This window comes from Halictus rubicundus, chromosome 4, assembly GCF_050948215.1.
Source record: "Halictus rubicundus isolate RS-2024b chromosome 4, iyHalRubi1_principal, whole genome shotgun sequence".
Lineage (NCBI taxonomy): Eukaryota > Metazoa > Arthropoda > Insecta > Hymenoptera > Halictidae > Halictus > Halictus rubicundus.
In genome coordinates, this window is record NC_135152.1 from 11,505,760 (window position 1) to 11,517,947 (window position 12,188).

The window sequence follows — 12,188 nt, forward strand, 5'->3', positions numbered from 1 at the left end:
CTTGTTCATTAACGTCTCCATTCCTCGCTGTTGACGAGACCAAAACGGGTTTACTGCCAGTATCGCGATGGCCGCGATGATTATCAAGAGCTAAAGCGTGATTACAAACAGAGAACACCGTATTTATATGCACAGCCTTAATTGCATACTCATCAGATGTGTATTTATAAAGCTGAAGAGATACAGTGTTCACGCAACGTCTTTGTTATTTAAAAATCGATCTTATTGTAAAGCAGATTAAAATTACGGTGGAAAAATGCTCAAAGAAAGAATATTTCCATCTAGAGGGAAAAGTAATGGAAATTCGAGCGTAATTACTAAAATAAACTCCACTGGAGTTCAACTTCATCCACAGTATTTTCCATTGTTCTTAATGAGTACAGTTATTTATTAATAAATTTAAAGTAACTCTTGGGAAAGAACGGACTCCCGAGCGGAGGTGATTATTATTTAAAACTCAACCTAGTAATAACGTACTAACAGGACTGCGGATTATCGTGTATTCATAACTTTCAAGCATCTGGAAATACAATGTACAGTACAATATTCTATAGAATTTAATATTGTGTTGCATCAGTTCTCATTTACCGAAACTATTAACACAGGAAATTTCGTTTTTAATTTAGGTAACATATAAATACATAAATATACTGCAATCGTATTAAAAATGATATAAATACATTCAAGAATATACGCAAAGCATATTTACATTATTTTAAAAATATAAATGTACCTACGAACATATCTAGATTATTTTAAAAATATAAATACACCTACAAGCATAGAAAAACATTCAAATTGTGCTAAATTGTGCATTCAAATTGTGTTAAATATGCTTACACTGTTTTACCATAAATGTTTCGAGGATCGTAAATAAATTCGAGTTAAATATTTTTAGATATAGTTATATCTTTTATTAGAAGCGATTCAAGATTATAAATAAATCTTGTCACAATCATATCGGTGTATCTGCATGCGTGCAATATGAAGGGGTGAAGACAGCCCTTGAAGTTAGGGATAGCAAAAACGCATTTGATTCATTTAAGGCTGGATGAATAAAATTACAAGCGGATATTTGTAGAATATATCATGCTAGAATCGGATAAAAATTGTCATTTTGTAGCCTCGTCTCGTTAGGTAGGACAGCTGTACGATGTTCCATGGCGGAATCGTTCGAATTTCTGTTTCAGGATCCCTCGAGGGGCACGGATCAATTCGGCCTGGCATTAGTTGGCCATTCCTTAGGAGCTGGCACGGCGGCTATCCTTGCGATACTACTCAAACAGGACTACCCGGACCTGGTGTGCTTTTCGTTTGCTCCGCCTGGTGGTCTGTTGAGCATGCCCGCGCAGCAATACACGCAGGAATTTATTACATCCGTGGTGGTTGGAAAGGACGTCGTGCCTAGGATAGGGCTCCGGCAAATGGAAAGCTTGAGGGCCGATCTTATCAATGCCATAAAGAGGAGCGTCGACCCCAAGGCAAGTATTTCCCGAACGCGAAAAAGTGAAGCGCCATAGAACCTAGTTTGTTGCCCGAAATTAATATCCGAGTCGCAAAAACGCAATTAACTCCATTGCGAGCTTGGATCGCCCTTTATCACCGAACGAAATTAATTCTATATCGCAAAAATGCATTTATTAAATCTCGAATCGATTTTCGTCGGAGCACGCTCCGAATGTATTAATTGCTTTTAATAAGTCCGGACGAGAACACTTTTATGCTCCCCGTAATTGATACACGACCGGTCTGAAACCAATCCGCTGGCGCCAGTGTCAATTAGTTTCACTGGAAAGATGCGAAGTTTAAATTACTTCTCGCGACAGATGTAAAGTTTAATTACTTCGCGAGGGTGGAACGTGTTTTTAACTAACATTTTCCAGAGTATCGTCTCCCCTGAAATGGATTGCATTTATCCGTTTACTCGCGGTTTTCTTGTCAAAGATCGCCGAGCTTGATATCTCTCCAAAGAGCAAATTTCAGGATCTAAATCACTAAAGTTACATTTTAGTATCTCGAGGCGGATGTTGTGAAAAATAAATAAATAAAACGCGATAGACATTTTGTCGGCAACAAAGTCGCCCGCCCTTCGCAAAGACAGTGAAACGAGCTAAAAAGAAAGCGGAGCTAGACCGTTGAACCTGACAGGGTGAGTCGAGTATGGTCGGCCATTAAAATTTCGGGACAACTATACATAGACAGATTGCTACTATGCGCCAGAAACTGCGGGAGGGGCCGATGATAAACCGGCGTATCAATCGCGGCATTCGTTACAGTGGAAAACGATAGCGTGCTCGGTGATATGTTGCGGTTGCGGTTCCACCCCCACCTCGGCCGCAAATTTAGAGGCCGGTGGATGCATCAGCGAGTACCAGAGAGACAAGGACCTGGCCCGTTCGCAGACCGTTGTGCCGAGCGACTCGAGTATTGCGTTGACATTGCACAGACCTCTGTACCCGCCCGGTCGAATCATACACGTTGTACGACATCATCCAAACAAGGGAGAGTAAGTTCAAACATTTTCTGGCCGGGGCCCCACGGGAGCCTCCTTATGCACACGGTTCGCGAAGAGATTTCGTGAATCGGGACTATCGTTCTAAGTCTATCTCTAGGACAGAAGAACCGATCTCTCGCCGGATCGACTTTTTAATCGAGCAATCTTTTCCGTTTCTAGGCAGAAGTATGAGAGCCGCTGGAGGTACGTTTATACGAAAAAGTTTGCGTTTTCAGGGCTGCTCTGGGTAATTGCATCTTGAGGATCTGAGCCCGCATGCCTACCCCGGACTTTTACTTCTTCACTTCTTTTCCCTGACAAGTCTGACGCACACGGCTGGTCGACGAAGCAACCGATCGTTCAGCTCCGGAAACGTCTAATCTACATATACTTTGATCCCCTAGGGGGACCCATAAGTAATCAATTATTTTGAAATCTAAAACAAACTTTGTAGGAAATTCAGGTTTTTATTTCATAATTTATTATATAATCTCCATCATTATCAAGGACAGTTTGCCATCTTTCCTGCAAATTTTCAATCCCCCTCTTATAGAAATCCAGGGTTTGTGAAGCAAAATATGACTCAAGATGCCTCCTTACATCTTCTACAGAAGTGAATGTATTACTTCTTAAATAATGCTCCAGAGATCTGAAAAGATGATAGTCAGAGATTTTCCTGAGTGAGTTTCGCTGTATGGAGCCGGGCATTGTTAATTTGCAGTATAACACCTTTTCTGTGGACTAAAGATGCCCTCTTTCTCAATAGTTCTGAACACAGCCGTTGTAATTGCTGACAATACAACTTAGCAGTAACTGTTTCTCCAGGTTTCAACAACTCAAAGTGAATTATGCCACGACAGTCCCACCAAATGCACAGTAACACCTTTCTAAGCGATAAGCTAGGTTTAGGGGTTGATATTGCGGTTTGATTTGCAGAAAGCCACTGCTTGGAACGCTTTATGTTATCATAAAGAATCCATTTTTCATCTCCGGTAACGATTCTGCTAAGAAATGGATCTCTACGAAATCTGGATAGCAATGACGTGCAAATTGATCGACAAATATTCTTCTTGGTCTCAGATAATTGATGCGGTACCCATATTCCTTGCCTATATGCCTTTCCCATTTCGTGTAGGTGCCTTTGTATAGTTGACCATATGGGCCCAAGGTTTCTCGATAATTCTTGTATACTTAATTTTGGATCAGCTTCCACTCGAGATTTTAGGGTGTCATTATCAAATTCAACTGGTCGAACACTTCGAGGCCTGTCAGAGAGATCATAATTACCAGCAGCAAACCTTCTGAACCAACGTTGACACTTGTCGACCTTCGATACATCTCCAGAAACATCGTAAATTTCCTTTGTGGTTACCGTTGCATTAAATCCCGCATGAAAATGAAAAAGTATGCAATGACGAACATGATCCTGGGAAGGTACGGACGCCGCCATTTTATTACAGGGTTGTAAAAAAAATTATACTTTTTAGAATATTTTGAACACAGGCTGCTTTACCGAAAACTGTAAAAGAATACGTGTTTCCTCTTCAACGATCGGTGCAGAACTAAAGGCAAAACAAATTCTTTGCAAATAATTGATTACTTATGGGTACCCCTAATAGTTATAAACATTTTGTTAGGATCGGCAACCGCTTTATTTTCAGCAGCCACATTATTTTCGTTGCTCTTGCAAGAACGGTATTACAACTGGAAAACGTACGATAAAATTGCCACTGATATACACACGTATTTCTTCTTTCTTTATGATTTTCGAAGACGCACAAGACGTATGTACAACGTCGGAGAAACATTATTTACAATTCTCGACGATCGGTTGCTTACCCGATCAACAGAACGTGCATGAACGAACCTAGAAAAGATTACATTTTGCCCAATACGATACGTAGAATTTTGGTGTTTTGTGCACGGAATAATTTTCGTAGATTGATCGATCCAATTATTTCGAAATGTCCGGGAGTGTGTTCAATTTACAGGAGATGATGTATAGTTTGCAGGATTGTCACCGGCACGTTCATCCTCTTTCAATTATTTACAGAGATTCCCCGACACGTACAAAGACTATAAAATAATCGCTGATCATTGTGTTCGTAGAGAATTAATTTAGATGAACCATCGAAATATCAATACCCCTCTCGCTTTCTGCATTGGTCGAGTACAAAATCTACGATCGCTCAAAAGTGTTTGATCGCTGCGACAACAGCGAGACAATTGTAAATGTACGATTCGTTCGCGATACATCGTTCCAACTTCGAATAAATAGACGTTCGCGAGCAGCCACGAGCAATTTTGTTCACTAAATAAAACGGCGCCATGCTTCGTTGGCGACAAACGATCAAGCATGTTTGAGCGGTTGAGTAGTCGCGGCAATCTCCGGGTGCATAGCATAGAAAATCGAGTTTCCCAACTTCTGGTTCCGCGAATGCCTTCGACTGCATGCTCCCAGCGTAGCGAGAGTATAGTTGCTCGTAGAAGAAGACGACCGTCGCACGTAGCAGTATTTTCACAAAGGACGTGGATAAAATTCCAATTTCGTTAAAACATAACACACACGAGGTTCTCACTAAAAATTACCTGGCAAAGGTTGCGCAAACAAATCATTTGATCGGCACTCTGAAACTGTAACGCACTCGAAAACAAAACACTCGATCGTTCCACTTTCCTGAATACTTCTATCTTCATACAGAGGAGAACAATCTTTATTATAATCTTTTATCATAGGAATTTCGACGAGCATTTATCTCATTCAGCTGCGTATCTCGTAAATACAAGTGACTCATTTAATTAATTAGCGAGGTGGATTTCGATATGTCTTCTTCTGTAAACAGTAACGTTTTTATATTATCATAGTAACAAAGATCCCAATCAAATATATTGAGTCATCCCATAAACAATATAGATTTCGTATTTTTAGAAGGTAAAATAGAAGAACCGAACGTCTACTCGATCCTGTATCTGTCATAGGGGCAAATGTTTATTAAAAAAGAATGCTTTTGATTTTGTTGACTAAGAGCAACATTTCCGGGTAGTTAAAGTAGGAACATACAAAAAGTATACTTGAAATTGACGTTGCTAGGAATTACAAAATCAGAAGCAACACATCCAGATTATTAGATCAGAAGTACAGAAAAGTGGGACTTGAAATTGACATTTCCTAGGGTGTCGACTAGCTAGGAAATTAAATCCGGAGTTAAAAGCAATAAGGAATTAAAGTGATTTGTCCAGGTTGATCCGCAGATACTGCTAAGTGTGTCGATCCAATGAGGAAGACATTGCGAGGCGGTCTACTCTCGTCGATGTTCCACCTGATCCTCTCGTTGGATTGCAGACAGGTGTTGAAGAAGCGAGAACCGGTGTACCAGGCTTTGTGGGCTGGACCATGCGACTTCGACGAGGTGCTGATCAGCCCGGTGATGATACAGGACCACATGCCGGACAACATGCTGAAAGCGTTGAACAAGGTAAGCCAGGCCGACTCGATACTCGGACAGATAAAGAGGTCGCAGGCACCGGTTAGCCGGATGTCCTCGGTAAGGCCCGGTAATTACGAGCTGCTGGAGGAGACGACCGACGACCCGGACGTCCCGAGGGATGCTCAGAAGCTACCCGGAAACCGGGTACTGGTTAACGGACACGTGAACGGTCGCGAGCGTTGTAGTACGCAAGTTCAAATCGCCACGATCAATGTCACGGAAACGACCGGCGAGACCATTGTCGTCGACGTCGAGGTACACGAGCGAAAGGATACGCAATCTGGAGCCCGTTGACGCGACGTCCTCGCTCGTTGTTGATCGGCATGCCCTTTCGAACCAGTCTTTCTCGAACAGTAGACTGCGGATATCGATGCGCTCGCGGTGAACAAAGTGGCAACGGGGTCGATGAACTTCGAGCTTAAATCGGGCTCTTCGTCCTCTTCGTCGGCTCTTTCTCGTCATCGAACCGAGCAATTGGATTAGGGGCCGCGATTCTTGACTTTAGTGACCTTGGAATTTATTTGCAAAGGTCGGTGCACCGAGCAACTTTGATTTAACCTTGGATTTAGTTTGAACGGTAGTAATATATAGTATTTCCAATTAATTAATTAGCAAGTTTTTCTTTGGACTACATTTCCAATATTGTTGTTCACAAGTAGACTGTGGATCTTTACGCAGAATACAAATTTTCTGTATCGATTGTAACAAAAAGAAAATGAATGGAACTTTATTTTCGATTTGACCTACACGTTTTTCTTATGAATGCATTGAATCCGCAGTCTATTTATGAGACATTTACTGTGGAGTACATGATTATTATACTGTACCGAACTTGATCATTTGTTCAATGGATGAGTAAAAAGTTCTTACATAAGATGGACGATGATGATAAAAGTAGTGGAAATTGTGGAAAAGATAAATCGTCTAAAGATTCTAGTAGGAAGAATTTATTGTAATGTGTAAGTTAAACAGTAGCGTGATCTCTTTTTTACGATATTTGTAAAGAATGTAATGCGAAATAGTTTACTACTTTACTTACTTAATAGTATTCTTTCTAAATCGAAACCAAATGGCGGTTCCTATGTACATACAAGCTTCAGGTCATTGACAACATACTCCAAGGTCATTGAAAATGGTTGTGTTCAGACGGTTCGAATCACACTTCGGCCATCTTGGATGGGAAGCGGGCCCCTCTCGTACCATATTGTGTCTCTTCGGAAGCAAATTATTCTGAAGAATTTTCGAAAAACTGTCAATGTAGATGCAAACATCCGCAGTCTACTATTTTCGATCAACTTTTGTGACTGAAAAAAGATAACGACGTCCTACGCGTTAGGACCAAGCATATCACAGTTTATCTATTGTGTTCCGTCAAGTTTTTTGTACAAGATTATTTATTGTAACCGTAGTGCGAGATAGTTTGTAGTCGTAGCTCTTCGTTGACTAGAGTAGCGTTTTACATTGTCATGTTTGATTGTCGTTAGCGGTTTTAGTTTAGTTTTAGTTCAACACGGATCACCGATGGTATGATATGTAGATAATGCTCCTTGTGTTATTTTTTCTCTCTTAGCAAACGCAACGCTCCATTAACGCAATAATATTTCTACGGCGATCTTGTGTACCGAGCATCGTTTCCTATTATGTATTATTTATTGCTCAGATGTAGGTCGATTGACACGCATGCTCCTCGACACTGCATGAATTTTTACCGTAACGTTGTTGCAGATACAATTAATCGTGTACGTAGCTCTTTCACGTAATCGGTATACCACGTATTCTTTTATACTGGATCGTTTTGTTCTGTTTGTTTTTCTTCTCTTTTTTATCATGTGTTATCCTCTAAAGGGTTCTCTCTTTTTTATTTTATTTCCACGCGAATTGACTGCACCCAAAACGACTGAAACGATCTTGTACCTGTGTGGTAATTAAAGCCTGTTCAATTACCGGATGTAATCGAGCAATAAACAGGCTTCTCTTATTCCTTTGTAACTGTAACTCATGCGAGGAATTGTAACATATACATATAGTATACATATGTTAGTTAGATACACGTATATATAATTATATATACACACGGTTCGAATCTTGTCAACTAACTAGTGGTCGTTTTGATTGCACCCGTGACTACTCGATTCTGTATAATTTGCGATGTACGCTACTTTGATCAATATACTTTCTACCACGATGAACGTTGTTATTTATTTCGTAGGTTTCGCTTCCTAACTCTACGCTTTCGAGGCATTCACGAACAAGTATCCGTAGATGAATTACAAACGGCATCGGGTAAGGGCACCCCCAATTACTGTGGAGGTGCCAATTACACCGCCTATATTAATTATATTTACTTTTAAAGCATAATGAATATTAAAAAAGAGATATATAACATGTTAACTGATTTTAATGAAAAAGAAATGTAATATCTCTTTTTTAATATTCGTTACGCTTTGAAAATAAGTATGACTGATATGGGCACAGTAATTGGATCCCTTGCCGTAGTTTACGTTTCATTTATGTTACTCGTCGCTATCATTCGTTCGGACACACCGCTTTCGTAATTTTATTTTCGCTATACAGGGCGTTCAAGCGTCGACGTTCACCCTGTCCATTGTACTATATGCGAAAATATAAAAAGAAAGCATATCTACGAACTAAGGATCGTAAACCCGTTGTTGAAATGCCACGAGAGGAAAAATACACTCCGATCGCCTTGAATTCCACCATAATGAAACGGTAAACTTCACGCACTTACGAGCCGAGATATCAGAGAGCACGGTATAATAAACGGTTTAATAAAGTTTAATGACATTCTCGTAACCGACCAGAAGCTACAATAACAGAGTAATAAAATCTCGCTTTGTCTCCCAGTGTCCGCGCATTTCCGGCTCCCGTTTAATGCGGCGTGTCAGCGAAGATTGCTGTAAAGACTTCATCCAATAAGGATGAAACAACAACCTCGAAGAATCCCCGATTATGCTCGTCTCTGTATTTTTCATCCCCGTGGCTCGTGGTTTTTTTTTATCACTCGTAGAACACGCTTAAAACACCCTGTATAAGACACTCCCTCTTTATAGTCATTCTAAAACCATTCTTGACAAACTACAAAAACTTTTCTTCGCCTACCAAAAATATTTGACGTAGCATGTCACTTTCTAATTAATCTTCGTTCTAATCTCTAGACTGCGGTGGACATTAGAAAGACTCGAGGACACTAAAATTACTGAAAGAAGAAATATGTTTTTTTTAAATCTAATTTCTGTTTTTTTTTAACAATTAATATAGAAAATAGTCTCACGTAAAGATCCACGGTCTACTCATTATAAATCTGCGTAGCATTGATGCCTATAGGGAGGGAACACTATAGTCAATAAACGCAACAATGAATTACATTGCCGCTTACATTTGTATTATGATTTCATGTAATCCTTTAATTGATTTCAGCTTTTCGTCGATCTTTATCTTGATTTCGCTGTTTTTAGATCACGCTAGTGTGTGTCGACGGCGTGTGCAACCCGAGAAAATGGCCGTCCGTATGCTTCCGCTTTGCATGATAGTGAAACGTCGAAGTTCTTGCACCCTTGTGATTAGGGTAGCCCCGGCGTCTGGTTAGAAAATTCGACCGTAGGAATGTTACGACTGGATGCACTCCCGCACGGGAAATAATTAGCGGTACTTTAGAAAGCTGTTCGAACAGTCTGTAGTCGTGTTTTAATGGACAACGGACTCCGAAAGGAACAGTTGAACTCATTATACTCCGGGGGCTATAATACTTCCATCGAGCGGGAAGGCGTTAAAATTTCATCGACAGATCGCTTCAACTCCACAAGGAGTCCGAAAAATTAATTTTCCATCCGACTGCTGTATTTGACCCACTTTTGCCTATCTTGTAGCTTAGATCCATAGATCGGACTGCGATCTACGGAATAACGAGTCATTTTGGTTGAAATGTATTTCTAAAATTGTCGAATCAATTTTTTGCGAGACTGTAGTGTTTTTTTAGACGGTGTCTTTTGAATAAATACATCGTGCAGCATGATTGCGCGAAAGTGTCTGCGCCGACAAGATGGCGGAATACTTTGCTTTCTTGAGTTTTTGCAACTTTTTAATCGGAATAACTGTTGTGTATTTATTTATCAAATTTATCTGAATTAGCTTTAAAGTAAAAGATGAGATAAAAGACTTCGATGGCCACTTTTTCCGCAATTCTGGAGAACTATAAAGAACATTGAACTACTTTCTCCAGTTGTATATGGTGTGTTTCCTCGAAAGTAAGCTGTTTTGATGATTTGTGGTTTGAAGGTATTATTATCGATTCTATTATCAATGCAGAGGTTTCCAGGCACAAATTCCGTTGGAAACAACAGTCATCTATTTTCTTTCTGTCTCAAACTGCGCACGTATCAAAGTAGAACGTGCCGAAAATACAGTTCGAGAGAAATCTCATTTGTTTTTAACGAGGGAAAATAAAAAGATGACGAGATACGTATTTCACCATCTCGGCAGCTTATTTCGTACGTTGCAATCCAATTGTCGTTAACGAGCTCTCTGTTAGACTAGGTATTAACCCATGGAAGACGGACAGCGAGACAGCTGCATGCAAAGTGAACGCCGGGTCAGTTCGGACCCATGCTAGACTTTACTCTTGCATATGCATCGCGACACTGCATGGAAATGTTAGTTCGATTTATGTCTTGCCCGTTTCCGAAAATGGGAATAATACGTAATAATTTCAGAGAACACAGGAAACGTGTTTGTAAATTACTAACAGATTCGAATCCATTCAAATTGATTCTTGAGTGTCGAATGACCCGGTGTTTGCTGATGGAGGGGTTAATAGCGTACAGGTTGGCTCGATACCTTTCACAGATTGCAATGTCTCCATTGTTTTGTATGGTCTGGAGAAATGATAAACAAATTCTGAGGCACGTAAGAGATTATCTGATAACAGTCGTGTTTTGCCGGAGAATGTTTCAAAATGTCAGGGTCGCGTCTATTTTCTATGAACTATTACAATGACCCGTAGCGAAAGATCACTTTGCATAAAGTTCAAAAACGAGAGGAAGGCTCTTGCGTTGCGAAAGGTGTACAAAGAGGTTTTATTTATTCATTTATTTACTTTGTAGCATTCGATTATTTTCATTCAGTTTTCTTGACTTCTTACATTCCTTCCAAAAGTGTTGAAAGAAACGAACAGTGATAAACAGTAATAAATTCTTTAAACAATGAAAAAGATCTCCAGATCACTAAAAACTGTCTCACGCAGCACGTCTATGCGAAGGAAACAAAATGGAGGCATTGCAGGTGAGGGAAAACGATCGTGCCTGCCAGTGCACCCGCGAATTACACGCTCGAATGAAGTAACGAAGTGCATAAGAGCTGGCGGACGATGTCCCTTCGAATCGTGGCTAAACCAACGAGCCTTACGAGAGGATGTGTGGCTGAGGGTGTGTGGTGTGGATTAGGTGTCAGCGTGCAGAGATCGGGGCGCCGCGGAGGCCGGTGCAGCAACGCATGCAACAGTTGCAGTTGCAACGGACCCAGGGACCCAACGGAGGCCCGATCAACGACACGTCGTACTCCATCATCAAAGTACACTGGCCACCTTGCACAGCCGCGACGCCGACCTCAATGCCACCACACACTCTTCTCGCCACGACACAAGGTACATAAGACGTCTTTAGGCTTCGCTCGGTGTCTTCTCTACACGAGTTTATGCGCGCACCAGTGCTATCGTTTCATCAATGTGTTCCACTGTATCGGCATTTTCGCACTGATCTTCTCGATTGTGTTTTTCATGGGGTTCGTTGTACTCGTACACGGTGCAAACATTTCTGCAAAAATAAATGAATAGTCTAGAATTGGATTCATCCATGCAAGGTGAATTGAGACAATCATGTTTCAAGGTTCATCTTCGGTACGTACAAGAAGGGGAAAAGGTCAGTCATACACAGACACACAGATGTCTGACAAGTTTCCAAACTCCATTTTCTCAAATTACAAGCTCCAGATAAGAACATTTTATTCTACACTTTTATCCATGCATGAAGAACCACTTCATCGTTGTGTGCACTCTTTATTGCACTCTGTACGAGCACAATTGATTCAATGACGAATGAAATTGTAAAACTTCGTCTAGAAGTGTTTATACTTTTTCCACAATGTATTTAAGTAACTCATGGATTGAAGGAAATAATTAAAACATCTACGAA

At 40.5% G+C, this 12,188-nt stretch overlaps 1 protein-coding gene across 5 annotated transcripts in view; it reads left to right on the top strand.

The window, feature by feature from the left end:
* The window catches only part of Inae (inactivation no afterpotential E), a 108,768-nt gene that overhangs the window by 87,368 nt on the left and 9,212 nt on the right, over positions 1 to 12,188 (top strand). For 4 of the 5 annotated variants that reach the window (XM_076786697.1, XM_076786698.1, XM_076786699.1 and 1 more), the window contains 5 exons: positions 1,191 to 1,481; positions 2,277 to 2,506; positions 2,675 to 2,698; positions 5,838 to 5,970; positions 11,442 to 11,641. In XM_076786697.1, coding sequence (XP_076642812.1) covers positions 1,191 to 1,481; positions 2,277 to 2,506; positions 2,675 to 2,698; positions 5,838 to 5,970; positions 11,442 to 11,641 — 878 coding nt within the window. The remainder of the gene's footprint in view (positions 1 to 1,190; positions 1,482 to 2,276; positions 2,507 to 2,674; positions 2,699 to 5,837; positions 5,971 to 11,441; positions 11,642 to 12,188) is intronic. The other variant, XM_076786701.1, reaches the window with a different exon arrangement.